At 45.7% G+C, this 18,510-nt stretch overlaps 5 protein-coding genes across 5 annotated transcripts; 1 reads left to right on the forward strand and 4 right to left on the reverse strand.

Moving 5' to 3' along the window:
- Nucleotides 1–1,547: 1,547 nt before the first annotated feature.
- Nucleotides 1,548–2,514, reverse strand: AFUA_6G11790 (uncharacterized protein). Its single transcript, XM_745968.2, has one exon. The coding sequence runs from the start codon at nucleotides 2,378–2,380 to the stop codon at nucleotides 1,622–1,624; it is 759 nt and encodes a 252-aa protein (XP_751061.1). The 5' UTR covers nucleotides 2,381–2,514; the 3' UTR covers nucleotides 1,548–1,621.
- Nucleotides 2,515–6,514: 4,000 nt separating this feature from the next.
- On the reverse strand, nucleotides 6,515–7,665 carry AFUA_6G11800 (RTA1 domain-containing protein; the record flags this gene model as incomplete). The annotated part of the gene is made up of 4 exons (XM_745969.2): nucleotides 7,583–7,665; nucleotides 7,301–7,530; nucleotides 6,992–7,240; nucleotides 6,515–6,930 (listed from the first exon to the last, which is right to left on the reverse strand). Exons 2-4 carry the CDS (start codon nucleotides 7,500–7,502, stop codon nucleotides 6,515–6,517), a joined length of 867 nt encoding a protein of 288 aa, XP_751062.1. The 5' UTR covers nucleotides 7,503–7,530; nucleotides 7,583–7,665.
- Nucleotides 7,666–8,730: 1,065 nt separating this feature from the next.
- AFUA_6G11810 (RTA1 domain-containing protein) lies at nucleotides 8,731–9,724 on the forward strand (the record flags this gene model as incomplete). Its single annotated transcript, XM_745970.2, is given in 4 exon segments — nucleotides 8,731–8,905; nucleotides 8,958–9,206; nucleotides 9,263–9,355; nucleotides 9,375–9,724. The coding sequence occupies 4 exon segments, from the start codon at nucleotides 8,731–8,733 to the stop codon at nucleotides 9,722–9,724; spliced, it is 867 nt and encodes a 288-aa protein (XP_751063.2).
- A 1,845-nt stretch (nucleotides 9,725–11,569) lies between these two features.
- AFUA_6G11820 (endo-1,4-beta-xylanase) lies at nucleotides 11,570–12,605 on the reverse strand (the record flags this gene model as incomplete). Its single annotated transcript, XM_745971.1, has 3 exons — nucleotides 11,570–11,844; nucleotides 11,907–12,100; nucleotides 12,148–12,605. 3 exons carry the CDS (start codon nucleotides 12,603–12,605, stop codon nucleotides 11,570–11,572), a joined length of 927 nt encoding a protein of 308 aa, XP_751064.1.
- A 3,819-nt stretch (nucleotides 12,606–16,424) lies between these two features.
- AFUA_6G11840 (bile acid:sodium symporter family protein) lies at nucleotides 16,425–18,454 on the reverse strand. The gene is made up of 4 exons (XM_001481420.2): nucleotides 18,006–18,454; nucleotides 17,458–17,947; nucleotides 17,155–17,386; nucleotides 16,425–17,082 (listed from the first exon to the last, which is right to left on the reverse strand). Exons 1-4 carry the CDS (start codon nucleotides 18,247–18,249, stop codon nucleotides 16,600–16,602), a joined length of 1,449 nt encoding a protein of 482 aa, XP_001481470.2. The 5' UTR covers nucleotides 18,250–18,454; the 3' UTR covers nucleotides 16,425–16,599.
- Between the last annotated feature and the right edge of the window lie 56 nt (nucleotides 18,455–18,510).

The raw sequence follows: 18,510 nt of genomic DNA on the forward strand, positions 1-18,510 counted from the left end.
TGTAAATTTTGAGTGTCACATATTGATGACCTCTGTTCCCGTCAGTGAATCACTGTGCAGATTAAAGAAGCGGATCTTTCCGACTTCAAGGTCACGAGCAAGCCAAACTGTAGAAGTCGTGCCAAAACCAAGTTTACCAATAATCCGGTATTTGGTACTGAGTACGTAGCCAATATTAGCGGGGTAATATTGTCCTTTTCTGAAATGCTCAAACCGTGCCTCGTCAAGCACTTCTGACGGGCGGATGGTTTCGAAGCCGCTGGTGGGAAAACACATGGGAGGGGAAGGGGCCCTTCGAAGCGCCTTTGTGGCCCATTTCATGAGTGCAGCCATGATGAGCGTGCGGAAAGAGAGGAAGTTGGTCCTTTTTTGTAATGAGGCAGAAGAGTGAAGGATGAAGCTTAAGCTAATAAATAAATAAACCAGATGATGTATATAATCTACAAGGCGCCATTCCAATCAAGCAGCCACCCTCTTCAATTTTGACCGCATCTCATTGTTATGAATGAATTAGCACGTCGCCATGTCTCTGAACTTGTATAAAAAATCAAGTGAAGTAGCTAAGTAGGATTTCATTGCAGTATCTGCTCATGATAAAGGAATAAAGGAAAAAAATCGTAATATTTTTTTGAAGCAGCACATGTTCATAATGCCTCCTGTAAAACTCTTCAATGACACCTAGGTGGCTATATCTTTCAACCTGAGGCACGTGTAAATAGAATTAAAATGACTCAGAATGAAGAGTCATGTATGGTTTTATTCTATAAGGAGATCCACTAGCACAGGGTGCTAAGTAAAGGGGAATTAGCAAGCCTATTAACAGCCGCCTTGGCTGAGTTTATGTACAGAGGACTATGTGCTATTGCGAATAGACGCTCTATCAAGCAGACAATGGAACCATGCATACAGAATACATTTCATATAGAAGTAGTTGTTTTCCCATTAGTTTGTTATTGATTGTGTATCTAAGCCTCAAACCCTTTCTCACATAAGAATAAGTAAAATCTATCTTCTAAATCATAACAGCTAACTGCACCACTAACAAAGCACCTATCCAGACTCCTTGTACAACATAACGCTGGCTCCTTGAATGTAAAGTGTCTAAAATATGGATCTAGTAGATGCGAGGGACTTATAGAAATGGATGGGCCTATTCTTAGGAAATGTTTATCCTCGTATATTGACACTGTTGCTGTATGTTCTTCTGCTACCTCAACACCTCTCTCTGGTATACAGCAAAGACACCACGTCTCGCCTATCCAGCGCATCAGCCCAGGCTCTGCACCAGTGGAGCGGATTTAAAAGGTTTGAACTACCAATAAAATGGCAACCTGTTGTGGAGAAATCTACAGGCCCAGGAAGTGGGCTGATTTAATATGTTGGTATTAGACTTACTGTAATATGCTATCCTTAGTTTATCCACTAATATTCAAGTCAAGTATGTTTAGCTTGATGATATTATGATTGTTGCTTTGTGTAACTCGGGGCCAGGTATCATTTGTTTTTACTTTATAGAAGATCTATAAATCTATATAGTAATGGCATGTGTTAGGATCAATTGCTCTGGTATACTCTAGACAGGTGCCTTATTATCATACAACATGACTATAAAATGAAGGTTTTAGGAAGAAATAGCGCCCACCATCATAAATTGCATGGCCCTCCTCCGATCGATCTCTCTCTTCAACATCAATAGACATGTCGCCACCAGCAAAGGCTCCTCCACAAATTTTTCCGCTTCCTCATCAATCAGCAAGTCACCACCATTACCAGCATGGCATCGGGATGATCCAGCAGTTCTTGTCTCACTACCTCGGAGGAGCTGAGCGAGGACTTTCCCATGCTTCTTTGATTTGACGTCTTTCAATTGGAGAACGATAACGTTTTCCTTCTGGCCATTGGAATCTTCTCTTTTCGTGTAACTCCATTCCAACGTCCAGCCATCGGGTGTATTGAAGCTAGTCGCTCGCGAAGTCCATCTTGAGGAGATTTTAATGGGGAGTGATTGGTTTTTAGAAGCATCTATTATGGAAATCACGGGATCACGCGCAGGACCAAAGAAATACTCGGTGCGAACAAGGTCTCCCCGGTGAGGATCTGAAAGAATGGCGTTTCCCGAGCAGATGGATGAACGCGTTGAGACGTAAGCGATGGTACCGTCTGCGGTGTCGTAGATTGGGATTTCAAGCTCCCTAGAGGGAAAAGGGAGACGGAAGGCAGCGATGCCCTGCGCGGCAATATGTAGGGTACGAGAGGGGTGGAAGAAGGCAAAGTGCTTTTCATCAAGCGTGTCACATGTCAGAGTGGAGGTCAAGGATAGAGTAGAGGATTTGTCCTCGGTGAAGACTTCCGTGTCTTTCTCAGTCTGAGTCAGGGACATGGCCGTTAACCTCTAGGATGTTATTTGGATTGAAGTAATGATAAGATTTTGCCTGGGATGTTCTGAAGTGGTGAGATGTGAAAATATTCTACTTGAGTGATTGACAGTGTTTAATCTAAGGGCAGGGAAGCGCAATGACTACTTATATACTTCAGTTACAATAGGTAGGGGCGTACAACATGTGTGAGAGCTTCACACCGAATTTGGAAATTCGTATTTTACTCTTCAGCCACTTAGTGTCATACTCATAGCACTTGAAGGGGCTTAGCATTGATGCAAAGGGTAATCTCGTATTCGCTAGGTTTAGAGTTCTTCTCACCCATTCGCATTTTGAGGTATGTGGAGCTCTCAGCCTGTCTCGTACCGCAAATCTCCCCCAAACTAAGGCTAATTGGGACCAATCCAGCTGACAGGCCAGTTCGTGTTGGTAGATCATGATCAGAAATTAGAACCTGCAAAGAAACTTTATCTCTTACTCTTACTATTGCATTATCACCTTCCTACTGGTGAGACTACATGCTAAGTTGACAAGCCACAAAAGTTGAGGCATGTAGCCTTAACCCCCCAACCCCCCCCCCCTTTTTTTTTTTTTTTTTTTTTTTTCCTCTCTCCCATACTAGTATAAAATCCAGGATGGCATGGGTTAGTCAACTAATTGTTCCATAATTCTCCCTTTGAGACTTCTTAGCTTTCATTAGATGCGCCTCAGAGTGGTCTTGCGACAGGATCTACTGTGCCAGTGTCCAGAAGTCCAGAAGTTCACAGCTTACCTAGTCTGAAGAGGAGTGTAAAGGACTATCTACCTGGAGTGGAGGCGGTTCATGGACATGGAACAGCATATGTCTACGGATCCCCTCGATCTTGTGCTATTCATTCAGTACGATCTGCGTAAGAAGCTACACTCGGATTCCTGATTTATAGGAAGCTTGATGTTGGTACTGCAAGAAATGAGGACATATAAGAATCTCGTCTCCCCTCCCACCTATGTTCCTCGTTCCTGCGCCACCAACCATGCAGCAGCAGGGGGGCAGAAAGAACGAAAAGAAATGAAAAGAAAAGAAAAGGACAATGATCTTATTACAACCGAAAAGCAGAAGCTCATTCCACGCATCTGGAATTCTTCCACAAGAGAAGGGAACAACGATATCTGTTGCCCATTTCCAGCACCGGAACAAGGGAAGTGTGGAGACTTAGCAGAGAAATCAAACAATGACTCCAGAGTCGAGTCTGCGAAGACTTATTCAACCACCATTGTCTTTGTTCAAATGTTCAAAGAAAGGTAAGCTGCTGCAGCATTTGCCCTGTCGCCTCTCACATAGTTAACTTAGAATGACTATATTAACGTTCAGAATAACGTCGTGTGACTTCTATAGACACTCGGATCGAGAGGAGTAAGGCTACATTTGAAGCCTTGTAATCTCCTCTCGCCAAAGCTAAGTCGCCTTTCGCAGCATTATTTTGTGTGTGGAGCTCACAGAGGAGAAGCAGGGGGATAATACCTCAGTAGCAGGAGTAGCAGCTTGAAATTAGCCCCACGTTATCCTTCATATCAGCATATACATTATACATCTTACTTCTTAGTACAAACAAAAAGCTACTCAAGAGACTCGATTTCGCCTAGGACATTATCAGTCCACCCTTGGAGTCTTTGGACAATGTCTGATCAAAATCTTCCGGGCATGCCCCATTGCTTACAACCACTAAGTTGCCTCCAAAGCATGCGGTGCGTGTATTGCAGAAGCAGATACAACCACCCTTAAACATCCTGCGCCAATGGCTCCCGCTATGTCTGGTGACATAAAGCATAAGTGCTGGCTTTTACCCCATCGTGTCCTTGATCTCCTTTCCTGAATTCGTGTTTTTATTCTCTTATTCTTCCCTCCCTTGGTAAAATTCAGCTCACTTGTCTCCCTAAGTGTAACACACAGTCCAAATCGTTGTTCTCTTTCCCATCGATATTGCCCACTGCCTAGGATTCGAGGTACAATTGAAATCGCGAAGAACATCTCCCAACTCTGTCCGTGGGTGTCAACGCCATGCACCGAAAGCGTCCCGATCGTGACATGTCCATCTGGCCTTGGCGGTTGTGCTTTCGTTTCTCATGTCGACGATTTGGATAGAATCCAGGCGTCAAAACGCAGGACATGCTGGCTGATCTTTAAGAGGCAACGGCAAATGTAGCTCGGTACCAAATGATGCGAACCTGTATAGAACACAGGTATCATACTCGAATCCATAGAATTACTTGCCCAAAACAGATTCCTAAAGCTGAGCAGAAGGCCTCATGGGAGAAGTATCCTTCAAGCACACCGCTGAAAATATGGATCACCCCAAGGGAATATAACAATCTACAGCGAACTGTACCTCAATGTCATCACTTGACGGTGTCTCTGCCTACGCCTGATTGGCATCTGTTCAGCCCTTCTCAGTGCTCGATCTAATGCCCACAGGAGGTAACTTAATATAATAGCCAGTGCTGCGTTCGCAATAAGGACATCAAGCCTTCCTTCGGGTTCAGTGAAGCGCTTTGCCGCTGATATGCAACTAGTTGCCTCTGACAATTCAAGTTCCAGAAAGCTCAAGCCTGCAACCATAAGTGGGTATTTTACTTTAGGTGGTTGAAAAGTTGGTCGAGTTTTCTCTTCGATCGAGAAGCAACATACACTTTGGAAATGCGCTTCAATAGATGTTCCGCAACTTCTTTCCCAATCCTAATGGCACCCGTAGAAAAAGACCCTTATTTAGTTTGTATCAGTGTAGCATAATGTCAATGTTCTCACCCGGTGACTGATGACCTTGCCCAATAGTCCAGGGATATCATCAACAGAGAATTTCTTCCGAAACGGATGTGTAACCATCATATCCTAGAGGAATGACTGCTGGAAGTAAATCAATCAATTCAAATGCAAGTTAGTTCATTGGAAATCCTTGTTATTGTGAAGTTGATTCTACGGAGAGTTGGGAATCGTCCTAGGAATTGTGACCCTATCTCCGCGCCTCGCGGACATCGGACAACACCAATGCTGTGCAGGATGCACATCTTGTGATAAGTCCCCAAAAACCCAGCCCGGCCCGCCAGAAAAGCTGGTACTTAACATTATCGGTGCGAGCCGCTATACAAGACTGACTGGAGCCAAAATTAAGCTATTCTCTACTCTTAATATATGATTATATTACTGAAACCGGTTGTTTTTACGCTGCGGACAGGAACATGGCTATGCCTGGACCCCTCCCCCTTGTGAAAAAACTCTGAATATAGATCAGTGTCAGGATCAGTAGGGAATAAATGTTAGTTACTTGACAGAAGAAAGTTGCAGGAGAAGCAGTTCAGCAATAGTCAATACAGGCAAGACGCTGTGTGCCCAGACTGTTACAAAGCGGCAAGAGATATATGCAGGGGTACGATAGACGTCGCGCAATCGCAACAGTCCTAGAACGGAAACTGAGGCATGATGGCCATTAGTTCCGCTGGTTTTGTAATCTCCCGGTTCTTCTGTCCCCTTGGAATGAAGCATAGCAAATCAAACACACTCACAGAGTGTCCGAGTATGTTGGTTTTCGATGACCAGGGGATTGCACGCTGTGACGGTTTGATAAAATCTCCGCAGAGGCACCCTGAGCAGGTTGCTGCGCCCGCTGAAAAGGCTATTGAAAGGCCAAGGCAGGGTTGTTATCCTCGGAGTTGATCCCCAAACCCAGAAAAGCTCAGGAGGTCGCAATCCTCACCGGCCATATCAGAAGCCTGTCCAACCCAGTGTCATGTAAGCTAGAGATGGATTAATCCTAAGGATCTCCTGCTTGGAAGCGCCCAAGAACCAGTGGCCTACCAGTGAGTTGATGACATCGTCTGAGCCTAAAGTCTGGCGCAAACGCTGGAGAAAACGGAAGTTCAAGAATTCTATGTATGCATTGGCCGTGAAAAGCGATTAGTGTGAATTGAAGGGCTCAATCCCGCTCATAACCAGAACATATGTTATATGCCGCAGCGAACAAAGTGTCTAATCTGATCCAGTTTAATCAAACACAGATTGGAAGGTGGGGGGTATGATAGTCCTAAACAAACACAAACAACAAGAAAACATGGAGATCCAGTCGTGAGAATCAACTAACTCATTAATGATAGGTCATCAATATTTAGGCTGCGGAGGAATCCTGCTCGAGGCTTTTCCTCCTGCTCGGTATCAGACTGCTGGGATGGACGATATTAAACAGGATCATGGCCGCTAGCATAAGAACTCCATCAAATACATAGAGGAATGCCTCGTGCCGCAGCAGATAGCCGTTGTTACCCATTGCATACTCAATGAGCCGAAACACTGACCGAATCATAATGAGGAAGTTGACTGCATAGAGGATCCACAGGTGTTTACGCCAGGCGCTGTTCAATTCTATTGCTTTCTCTGTCTGACCCTTGATCAGACGCCAGTGGAAGATCGCGCAGGTAACAATGAAGAGGCCGAAAAAAAGAATCTGTATAAGAAGGCCTGCGATAACAATCTTCTCACCATTGTGTACGGCTGAGAGAGAACCACTGGCCATAACACCGCCACCTGTTGTCTGTTGTTAGGTCCTTTGCTTCTTCTGACTAAAGGAGGGGAGAAGTATGCTCACCAGCAGCCTGGACAGTGAAAGATAAAACGTCACCACACACGAAAAATTTTGTGAGCCACTTTTTCTTGATTATGCAAAGGTGCTCAGCATCTAGTAGCACCACAATCCGTCCAAGCATCATGTAAACCGAAGCTGCGAATAGCGCTGGGGCCAACAAGAGCAAGAGGGTTTGTTGGATATAGGGCCCCATTGACCAGTTGGGGCTTTCCTGACTGGACAGGATACGGCCAAGATATCCAACCCATTCAACTGTACTTTTATTAGAATTCGCAACAATCCATGCTCGCGTTCCACTCAGTTAGCACTCACAGAAGCCCCCAATCACAAAGGGAATGAAAAACCAAGTCCGGCGACGAAACAGCTGATATAGATGGACAAAGGTAGTGATCAGAAACAGAATAGTGAAGAGGATGGCGGCTGCCTTGGACGGATAGTATCGATAGTATGCCCACACTGCAGTTTGGTAGCTGGCATCTGCTCCTGTCGTCGGTTCGCGAGCCCAGAGAGACATTGTGGAATGAACGTCGAGAATGGGCAATCTGCCTGCTTGTTAAGAGAAGTGGAAAACACTTGACAGCTCAGAGGTACAACCTGACAGTGAAAAGAAGACCGACAGGGCATCCCTATTTAGCTATTCAAACATGGTGCTTGGAAAACTCGACTGCTTCAAAATCATGGGAGCCTTAAGATCAGGGCCCACTCGTATACGTATAAAAAGGATCTCTATATAACGGATAATCCGAATAGGGTTTGCGCTGGTCTCCAGTTCGGGTGTGCCATGGAAACGTTATTCGGAGGGCCTTCCTGGTCGTATATTCGTATATTCGTATATTCGTATATTCGTATATTCGTATATAATACAAATTGGTGGCGCAAGCAGGAACGAACACAAGAGCCTCTGGTGCCACACGCTTAGCGACCAACTATACCCCTAGTGCCTGTCAGGGCAACTCTCACAAACAGTCTAAATATACTTGAACAAATGCACACAACTGCTTGCTAGTGGCAAGCGAGCACTGGCGAAGATGCCATGGCAAATCGACTCCAGTGTAAGTATGCTATGCCGAACACCAGTGCTGCTTGGCAGGGTTGTGTGCCACAGTATCCTGCATTAGAAGCCCAATGGTACGAGCCTACTGCGACTCATCCTGGGCCGGTGTCTTACAGAATCAAAGTATGGGCCCGTCTGCTTCCAGAAAAAGAATATACCTCAGCTGGCCAAGCCACACCTTAACTGGGCTAGCACTGACATGAAAGGACGGTCATCCTGCTTTCTTTGTGTTGCCAGAAAGTGACAATAGCAAATACCATTTGGCTGCGGTTTGGATTCTTCGTGTGATTCTATAGATGAATGAAGTACAATGTGCTATGGAGAAGCAATATTAGCATTGCTGTTACCATAAGCTAAGATGGGTCTCTTGCGTCGACCTAGTATACCTAGGCCTGAAACTACCACTGCGTCCACATTGTTTCTCAGTGGCTTTTAATCATTGCTAATGCGGATCTCACTGATTATCATCCTTGTCCGTCATTGGAAATCCTACTTCCGCCATATAAATATCCAGAGCGGAGCGTAATACTTCTGGAGGCAGAATCTTCCTTTGTCAGTTAGGAACCTTCTGCTTCCTTCTCTTCAACTCTCTTCAACTCTTTTCTCTTCAACTTCCTTTCTATTTTATTTGCTCATCATTTATTTTGAGCCTGTTGTTATTGTTACAATTCATACCCTTCACATGAAAATGCCGGATACAGGGGATTCTGAGGAGGCCTTCTTTGCCTTCTATCGCTACGACCCTAGCATGAGTGCCGCCGTGCTTTTCACCCTCCTTTTCATTGGCACAACTGGGTATCATGCTTTTCAAATGTTTAAGACTCGAACGTGGTTTTTCATTCCCTTTGTTATTGGTGGCATATGTGGGTGCACCTTCTGCAATCCTTAGGCCCAGAACACTGCTAACCTACTCAGTCGAAATCATTGGATATATCGGACGTGCAATGTCCAGCAAAGAGACCCCAGATTGGACTCTTGGACCGTATATCGTGCAGACGCTCTTTCTTTTGCTGGCTCCAGCCCTTCTAGCGGCCTCGGTATATGTGCTTCTTGGTCGCATCATTCTGTTGCTGCAAGCCGAATCTCATGCCCTGTTGGGGAGGAAATGGTTAACTAAGATTTTTGTAACGGGCGATGTGCTCTCATTCTTACTTCAAGGAGCTGGTAAGCATCTCATAGCAAAACATCGGAACATGGAATGGCAAGCTGATATAATCTAGGTGGGGGCATTCAGAGCAGTGGAAATTTAGACAACTTGAAGAACGGCGAGCGCATCATCGTCGTCGGCCTCTTCGTCCAAATCTTCTTCTTTGGTTTTTTTCATCATCACAGCAAGCCATTTTTACTGGAAGATCAAGAAATATCCCATCCCACGCTCTTGTACACCGGAAATTCCCTGGGGCAAACACCTACATGTTCTTTATCTGACGAGCTTCTTGATCATGATCCGCTCCGTTTTCCGACTGGCAGAATACCTTCAAGGAAATAACGGTTACCTCTTACACCATGAGATCTACTTATATATTTTCGATGCCCTTCTGATGTTCATCACGATGGTCACCTTCAATGTTGTACACCCTTGCGAGGTTGGGCGCCTACTGAGAAGTACCGTCAATTACGAATTGACACACAGGCCAGAGACATGTGCTAATAAGCCATATGCAAGCTCCCTGGTGAGGTGAATGGCCTATACCACGTTCCTGCTCGTTTTCCTAGCACACGAAGCAGGTAATTGAACTTGGCTTCCATAGACTGCTGCACTTGATACCGCTTGCATACTTGTTTTCATTTTCCCGCTTTGCTTGCATTCCATGCTCGTTCTTGGGTTCATAGAGATCTATATAATTTTTCATCATAATACAGTCACCTTGCATCTTGATTGAGTCGCCTCAGAGTCGAGGGACATATGTATATAAAACTCATTCAGTGTTGGCTTAGATAGGCATACTATACCTGGCTCACATACATTTAGCCCAACATGAGTTGGCCTCAAAGTCGGCTGATAATCTTAAATTGATCAAAGATAGGAGTTCGTGATTTATTACTATATATGCCATAACCGGAGTAACCCAGATAACTATTCGATATGTAATACATACTTCAATACCCTGCCTTTAAGACTATGTTCTGGATATCATTTTATGAACAGCCCATCCCTGTAGAATCCTGGTTGTATTATCCTTATGGTGTATATGGTATATACTTTGTATTCTAAAAAGTGGAAATGTATGCTCTAACTACTGACCTGAGATACTCCTAGTCAAGATAATGTACCTGTGAAGAGCATAATTGTTAATATACTATAGAACAGGATGTAGACCATTAGTCACCATCTAGTGCTGAATGAGCATCGCCTCTTATATCACTAAGACCCTTTGCCTTCTTGACCAAGGAATACTATGCTTCAGTGATTATCCTTAATCATCATGGCAGGTGCTGTTATAACGGAAATTCCTACTAGAATATATTCCTAACTTAAACAGAAGGGGCTGGTAAGGACAGCCATCAAGGGTAAGAGCAAGTACAGAAATTTGATCTTGGGATATAACTTTTCACCAATCTGAAGCTTTTGCTCTCCTATAGCCAATGTTTGTTTCATTTTGCTTTTTTCATAGGTGGACTCCGCCCTTTTTCCTCCCCGCTAAATATGTATACGAAAACGAGTGGGTCTGTGGCCACTACTCCGTCCCTTGGCGGGCTTGGCGAAACTATCTGGCGACTATCGAATCCGCTTGTTTAGCCGAATTCTGGCTGGGCCAATCAGAATGCTCCATTGTACCATGGATCCAACATGCCGAATTGAAAGTATTTTACAGAGTTTTTATTTAGTCAATTATAAATAGCTAGTTAGATATATAAACTGCCAGAAACCAGACCTTCTATTGATCACAAATCATACCCGTTCGTAGCGAGTACCATACAGTCGCTGTTTTCAGAGATCGGATGACACTTACTTTCTATCTTCGTTCCATTCCACGTAGAGAAGAATAGACTTCACAATATTGGCTCACTCCGCTGCTTTTTTCCATAGCAACAGCATTGGCTTCCTGGAGAACTATCGCATAGAAGCCATGGAGAGTTCTGCCAGAAATTCCTTTCCCTGTGAGATAAGATGTTATTGGCATGTCGCTTTGGCAGGAGGACGTGTTCATGTTCTTGATGATTGACGTCTGGTGTCAGACCAGAATGACTGGTCAATTGTGTATGTATAGCTTCTGGACCGTAGGTTTTTCCTATTATACTTCTGTTTGAGTAACGGCTTACGGCTGTTGGAGTGGGTTCGATCCATTGTGGAGAGTTGATTATGGGCCAAGCGAGTGGATAATCAAGAGCATGGATTATTCATACTATACAATGCAGTGGCTGGGGAACTGTCGAGAGTCTATGAAATTTGGAAAATATCGAGCATTCAGGGTTGAATCTTCTACGAACGCCTTGACATGGCCGTTCTTACCATCGGTTCCCTCTGTACAAATCCAGCGATGCCTCTGAAGACAGCGTCGACAGCTAGAATCTGTTTCAGCCTTTTAGGGCTCATTGTCCAAGCTTGTCAGGGCAGTGTGGGTAGCATAGAACGCGCCCTTAGGATTATAGTACTCGTCGAACATCAATGGCTTCGCACCCTCTAGCCAGGTGTAAGCATACTTATCTGTAAATCCCCAGAAACTGATATCGGTGATTCTAGCATCAAGAGCCTCAGTGATAACGGCGCTGTAGATATCGGTGTGGAGTGTGGTGTTAAGCGTGTGGACATCCATTTCAGCGATGGATACTTCCAGCACGAGAGCCTTGTAGGAGTGGACTATATCCGTAATCACTTCCGGTATGGGGCAACCTCAGTAATGTGCATCTGTAGAGCGACACCGTCGATGGGGATATCTTTCGCTACAAGCCTAGAGACTAAATCATAGAGCTCTTGACGTTTGCCCGGACGTGATTCGACGAGATTCTCGTTGATAAACAGTTTGGCACCCGGGCACACTGTTCGGGCAATACGGAAAGCCTCTCCGATATAATCAGGGCCAAGCACGTTGTAGAAGCCATTGGTCTGTAGGCCGCTGCCATTTGTCTAGAGTGCTTCGGTGACAACGTCCCATCGATCAACCTTGCCAGTGTATCGGTGCATGATCGCCTGAAATGATCGACCATGGCGGCGCGAAACAGCTTGGGGTTGGTGATGTTGAGCAGGTAGTCGGGGTTGCAGCAGCTCGAGATGAGTCCATGTCCCTTGACCACCATGTCATTGTTCTCCGCAAAGCCAACAAGGCGGTCGATCGTGTCCCAATTGTAGTGCCCTGGCGTCGGGTGGATGAACGGCCACTTCATCTCATTCTCGGGGGAAAGACTCTGGAACTGCTCGGCGAGGATGGTTGCAAACTGAGGATTATCGAGATAGGTCTGATTGATGGCTCCGGATCCGATGAGAATACCCTTGCTTGCTGCTTCCTTTCTCAGCGGGCTAGTTCCTGTGTTGGTGAAGGCGTTTGTTCCTTCGGCAGCGGCGAGAAACGCGGTGATGAGTGTTGCGGCACAAAAGGCCCCCATGGTTCTGCTGTGCGACATGTCTGCGTTTCTTTAATACTCAACAATGAGCGAGATATCACCGTAGCCTCATCGTCAAGGTATTTATATGTCCTATAAGAGAACAGGCGACAACGTATCCAACGGCGTGGATACTCTGTGGATCGACGCTCCCCATGAATGGCATTACAGCCTGTAGGGTGAAAATACAAATGTTGGGCATTTGTACAAAAACGACTGCGCCCTCGGATTCAATGACCCACACATTTCTGCTTTGTATTAGGAGAGAGTCCCCAAGACTTCTAATGAGCCTAATGACTAATCTGTCGTATCCGTATACTCCCAGCTGTTCACATAGGTTTGCCTTATTGGTGTCTTGTTGCATTTTGCTGAACTGAAGCTATTTCCGGCGGCCTCTTTACGGTCCTTTTCCCACAAGTAGTGATCCTTACTATCAAAATAGAAATAGACTCTGTCAGTCAGAGTAACTAATAGTAGAGCGTTTAGTGGCTACTAGCAGCTATTAATTTATTCTAACCGACCCCTTCGACGTAGCAGCTTAGTAAGACTAAGCCTTAGTCTACGGGGTCGCGCTACGCGCGACCCTGCCATCTCAATGAAAAATATCATCTCAACGATAAAAGCTTCAAATGTCATATCCTTTCTAGAATTTCTATTATTTCTCAACCACAACCATGCCGAATGACTATTATGAGATAGAAGTTCAAATTGAGAGGGCTCTGCGCGTATTACGGCGTCAAGAAAAGCCAAATATCTCAAAAACTGCGCGAGAGTTTAAAGTCCCAATGCAGAGGCTTCGACGCCGCTTCCTTGGGACTCCTTCACGGTGTGACAGGGCCCTAATAAATACAAAGCTTTCCACAGAGCAAGAGGCGGCTCTCATAAAGTATATTAATATACTTATCAAGCTAGATATTCCCCCGCGGCCGAAGGCAATCAGCAATGCAGCAAATTCAATACTCTTTCGTGGACATACTGATCCGATAACCCCCCCCCCCTTCAATTAGCGTGCATTGGACGAAACGCTTCCTTGAACGCTATCCAGAATATCGAGTACGAAGGCAGAGAGCTATTGAATTAGAGTGGAAGCGGGCACACGACCCTATGGTGATTGAGATGTGGTTCCATAACCTGAAGGTGTTGATGGAACAGAATTGTATCCATCTACGAGACCTCTACCACTTTGATGAGACAGGCTTCCAGATTGGAATCGGTAAAGATCAATGGATAGTTACTAGAGAGTTCAAGAAGCCTTCTTTCTCTCCTAGTAACACTAATTGAGAGTATATAACTGTTGTGGAAGCAATCAGCGCAGATGGCTACTTTATTCCACCCTTTATTATCTTCCCAGGGAAGTGCATCTTAGCGGGATGGTTTGATGTCTGTGATGAGCCAGATTATATAATTGGACTGTCAGATTCTGGCTACATAAATGATATCCTTGCCTTCCAATGGATTCAGCATTTTGAGCATCATACACAGCGTCGAATGCTAGGGGTAAAACGCCTACTTCTCTGCGATGGATATGGATCCTATATGACCTACGAATTCATCGATTTCTGTGAGAAAAACAACATTCTCTTATACTTCCTCCCTCCTCATATAAGCCATATTCTTCAGCCGCTGGATGTTGGTGTATTCCATGCCTATAAGCACTGGCATAGTGAAGCTATTGAGGATGCTACCCAGACAGGCTGTGGGAAGTTTACAAAGGTGGAATTTCTATCCGCCCTCTTTGAGATATGACGCAGGACTTTCAAACAGCGTACTTTAAAGCATGCTTTTAGGCTGACTGGCCTAAATCCATGGAACCTATCAGTCGCTCTTGAAAGATTATAGGATTCCAAGCTCTTTACCGATGAGTCGTCAAGCAATTCCTCCTTCTCAATCACTAATACCCCCTAAACAGCGCGTCAAATTGATCGATTTAATCGTTATCTTCTTGATCTATCCCCCACTGAAGAAGATTCATTCCATACCACTCTTTCTAAGCTGGTAAAGGCTGCCAAAACACAGGCGATTCTAGTCGAACATCTTACGGAGCGGGTGAGGGAATCAGACGCTGCAAAACTAGCCCGTCAACGCCGTGCGCAGGCTTCTAGAGCTCATCTACAGATAGGTGGAATCATGCGGAAGGAAGAGGTCACACGTATGAAGCGAATTAGGCAAGATTATGATGAGCTGGTAGAGAAGAATCGCTTACGGCCTCAGTGGAGGAAGGTAATGGCGGAACTTCAAGAGTACTGCCTTGCCAAAGGAATAATTATTCGAAAGCGGAGAAAAGTGCGAAAGGTAGTTTAAACCTAGTAGTCATTATTTCTATGTATTTTACTAGTAAATTCAGACAGGAAGGTTGCCTATTTCTTCATGATATTTGAATGTTGATAAACTTTATCGTTGAGATGATATTTTTCATTGAGATGGCAGGGTCGCGCTACGCGCGACCCCGTAGACTAAGGCTTAGTCTTACTAAGCCGCTACGTCGAAGGGGTCGGTTAGTTCTCGTATCATACTAGACAAAACAAACGTCTCTTCTTGGGTCTCTAGGTTCTGTATTACACATTAGGGTCGGCTTAACTCAGCCAGTTTAACACTTCTACCTCAGGATCTAGCCCTAAGTCAATAATATCACTACTGAACCAAAAGTCATCCTGGACAACCATTACTGGCTTAGTCGCAATGGTGGCATCGTATTATGCGTTCAGTACTCTTCCAGTGTCTATATAGCTCTGCTAGCATGGCCCGCGTAGTTATGATACATAATTTTACAGCCAAGAAGTAAGAGTTGCCTAACGCGGTATGTACAATAAGTCAGTGATTCTGATATACACACCCCAAATCTACTACTACTTAATAACTCTCCTCATCAGTCACCCAGTATAGGAACAACACATATACTAGCACGATCTTCTGGGCAGCCCTATGCTCAGCAGGCTCAGCCACTGTCAGCAACTACAGCGAGACGGGCTGGATGATCAACAGCTACTGGGCTCGGCGTGCAGCGCCAAGAGCAGCCCTCTCCAGTTCGGACCTGATTTTACTTTGGGATGTGTTATTATACAACCAAAAAGAAAAGAAAAGGAGAATGAAAACCTGGAATACTTCATACGTTCGGAGTTCGTACAGGATAGCGTATATCTAAGCTCTGAAGAACAATGGATGGGAGAGATCTCATAGTCTTGAAAGATTAAACATCCACTCACAGCACAGCGATAGTCTATGTGCAGGTAAAATGAACAAGTAGATTAGGCTTGGTAATGAGCTATGTTCTAGACGCCGCTGGAATGATGTTATGACTAGGATGTTGATCCTTCAGATAGGGATTTTTCTTATCATTAGTCTGCAGTAAAGGCTCCTGACGCAATTCTAACTAATCTCGCGCCAGTTGACTGTTATTGTAGTAATTGATACCGAGAAGGACAGATCAGCGTGATTATCTAGGGCTGAATGAATACCTACTCATCCATAGACAGGGACCTGTTCGGTACTACTGCATCTCCGAAACGCCTACTCTGTCATTGATTTGATCTAGATCCCTAGAAAGAGGCTTAAGGTGGACCCAGATAGCCGGTGTTGTAAATGACTACACTGCTATAGTACACCAGGGAGTATCAACACCCATGTCCTGAACAATCATCACAGCGTGGCTTCACTCAATGGCGACAGAATTCGCATGGATACACTCCGCTACTGCATCAGGAACGAACTACGGAGTATATTGCTGCCTAATGCTGAGAGGTAAGCCTGTTCAGTCTACTCCGTATTGCACCGCTTATCTTAAATCCTTGCTGCATCAATTGTGATCTGATTGGACCGCGTACACTTCAGACACAGGAACAACCCTGGTTTCTCGCTTGGCGCGTATCCTTTGCACGGACTTTGGTTATTTTTACAGTGATCTGCGGTTCCTGATCATTCTCTTCCTTGTATTCATCTAATTTCCTTGTTTCACATGTGATCAATCTAGGTGCTCGGAATTCCATCTACGGATCCTCCTGCGTCGGTATTCGGACAATCATACCGTGCCGTCCCCTGTCTCCTCAGCCTTTCTCTGTGCCTGCCATTTCCTTAGCGGTATGGTCAACAGACTACTGCCAGCGATCTGAATAGCCTGGAATATGACCATCGGCAGTCGAGTCCGGGATTGCTGGGCGGCAGACAGACCCTTGAACATGATAGTAGTCAGCGGCACACCCATGGCCGGGGTTTTTGTAGAAACCAAGTACGACACTGCGATTGTATCCTCGCGAGAAAGCCACACTCGGGATACTACAAAGGCGATAGTAATCCAGAGACAAAATAGGGCGACGAGAATGAACACGGTGAAGACCATGTTGTTCGACGGGATCTCGGCAAAGGCATTCGAAGCAAATGCGCCGTCGTAGGTGCTCCAGATAAGCACCAGCAAGGCACAGGAGCCCAGCTTGCTCAGTTTCCATTCCAGAAGGACTTTCCTCACCTGGTTAGGAAACAGTTTCACCACGATCTGACCCACTGCCTAGAAGACCAACCCCCTGTCAGCCGATAGCGCATAGGACGGTGCAGAAAAAAAATGGGAAAGCAGACGCACCAGCGGGACAAACACGGAGAGTCCAAGCTGTTTGAAGACGTATCGGTAAGTCTCGCCAAATCCGGAAGATGTCTTCGGCAGGATGTCCGTGTACCACACATTCGTGCTGGTGTACAGCTTTATCAGGGCGGTGGTCACAAAAGGACCAAGGATGTTGCCGATAGTGGACTGTGCCACGGTCAAGGCTGCATTTCCATTGGCCTTTCTGGTCATAATCGTGTTGAATGCAATTCTGTGGTTGGCGTCTCATTAGTAATGGGACTCTGTATCAACATCGAATCTCTCCAAGGCAAGTGTGCATACGCGGTAGGAAGACAGCCCATGATGACGATCCCCACCAGCAGCGCAGGGTCCATAAATTGGTGATTGGTTGCCGCCGCACTAACGACCCCGTAGCTCGTTGATGAGGTCAACAGGTAGCATTGCATCTGGACGAAGATATGCATCTTCCACCGGCTGAGGTTCTCCACCAGGACCTTTGTGGGCAGGGTGCAGCCATTAATGAAGAAGATGACCGCAACGGCCAGGTAATTGGTCACCGTTTGCTTGAGTTCCTGGTGGGCGTGCGGCACCTGTATCTGCGAGGCCAACGCAATCAGGATGCCCATAACAATCAGAAACCACTGGTCCATCGCCAACTCCCCGATGCCAAGCAGGACCCGCATAAGCCCCGACCGGGATGGCGTCTTAGGGGCCGGGAGGCCCGAAACGCCCGCATGGTCCGTCGGGAATGCTGAAGGGTTGTCAACCTCGCTGGCGCAGACTCGACTTGACGAATATCCATCCGAGAGTTCTTGTTGAAGTCAAAGTGATAAGCATATAGTATTGAGTTCTTATAGCAGTCCACATACCGTTCTTCTGTGACAACTCAGGCGACTGAGTGTTGAGCATCTTGTCATTCATTGCTGTTTCGTCTTTTTGCCTGATGGGAATGCAAGTGGTAATATCACAGAAAGCACCCTTCATCAGACCAGTTAGGCTGCAGTGGTTGAAGCACGGGGATGTATTTCCGGACGGGAGCATGCGCACTGATATGGGCGGATCGCTCTTATCAGGAAGCCGGTGGGGAAAAGGACGGCGCTTTTGATGCTTCATACCGGAGGAGAAACGGAACTTTCGGTCACGGCTGGTGCAGATCAATCCCTCTTGGCGCTGTTCTTATGTGACAGGGATAGAGCAACTCCACTGAGAGTCGACCGTCCATATAGTGGAACAGAACCCTGTCTATCCAACTTTAGCAGAAACCCCTTCACCTATCATATTCCCAACATCTCACATGGCTGTCGGTCTACCAAGTCTGCTAGGCAGCATGATTCGAATATCCCTGCGGCCCTGCCTTAAGGACAGGGGAGATGG

This window comes from Aspergillus fumigatus, chromosome 6 (assembly GCF_000002655.1).
Source record: "Aspergillus fumigatus Af293 chromosome 6, whole genome shotgun sequence".
In the NCBI taxonomy this organism is placed as follows: Eukaryota; Fungi; Ascomycota; class Eurotiomycetes; order Eurotiales; family Aspergillaceae; genus Aspergillus; species Aspergillus fumigatus.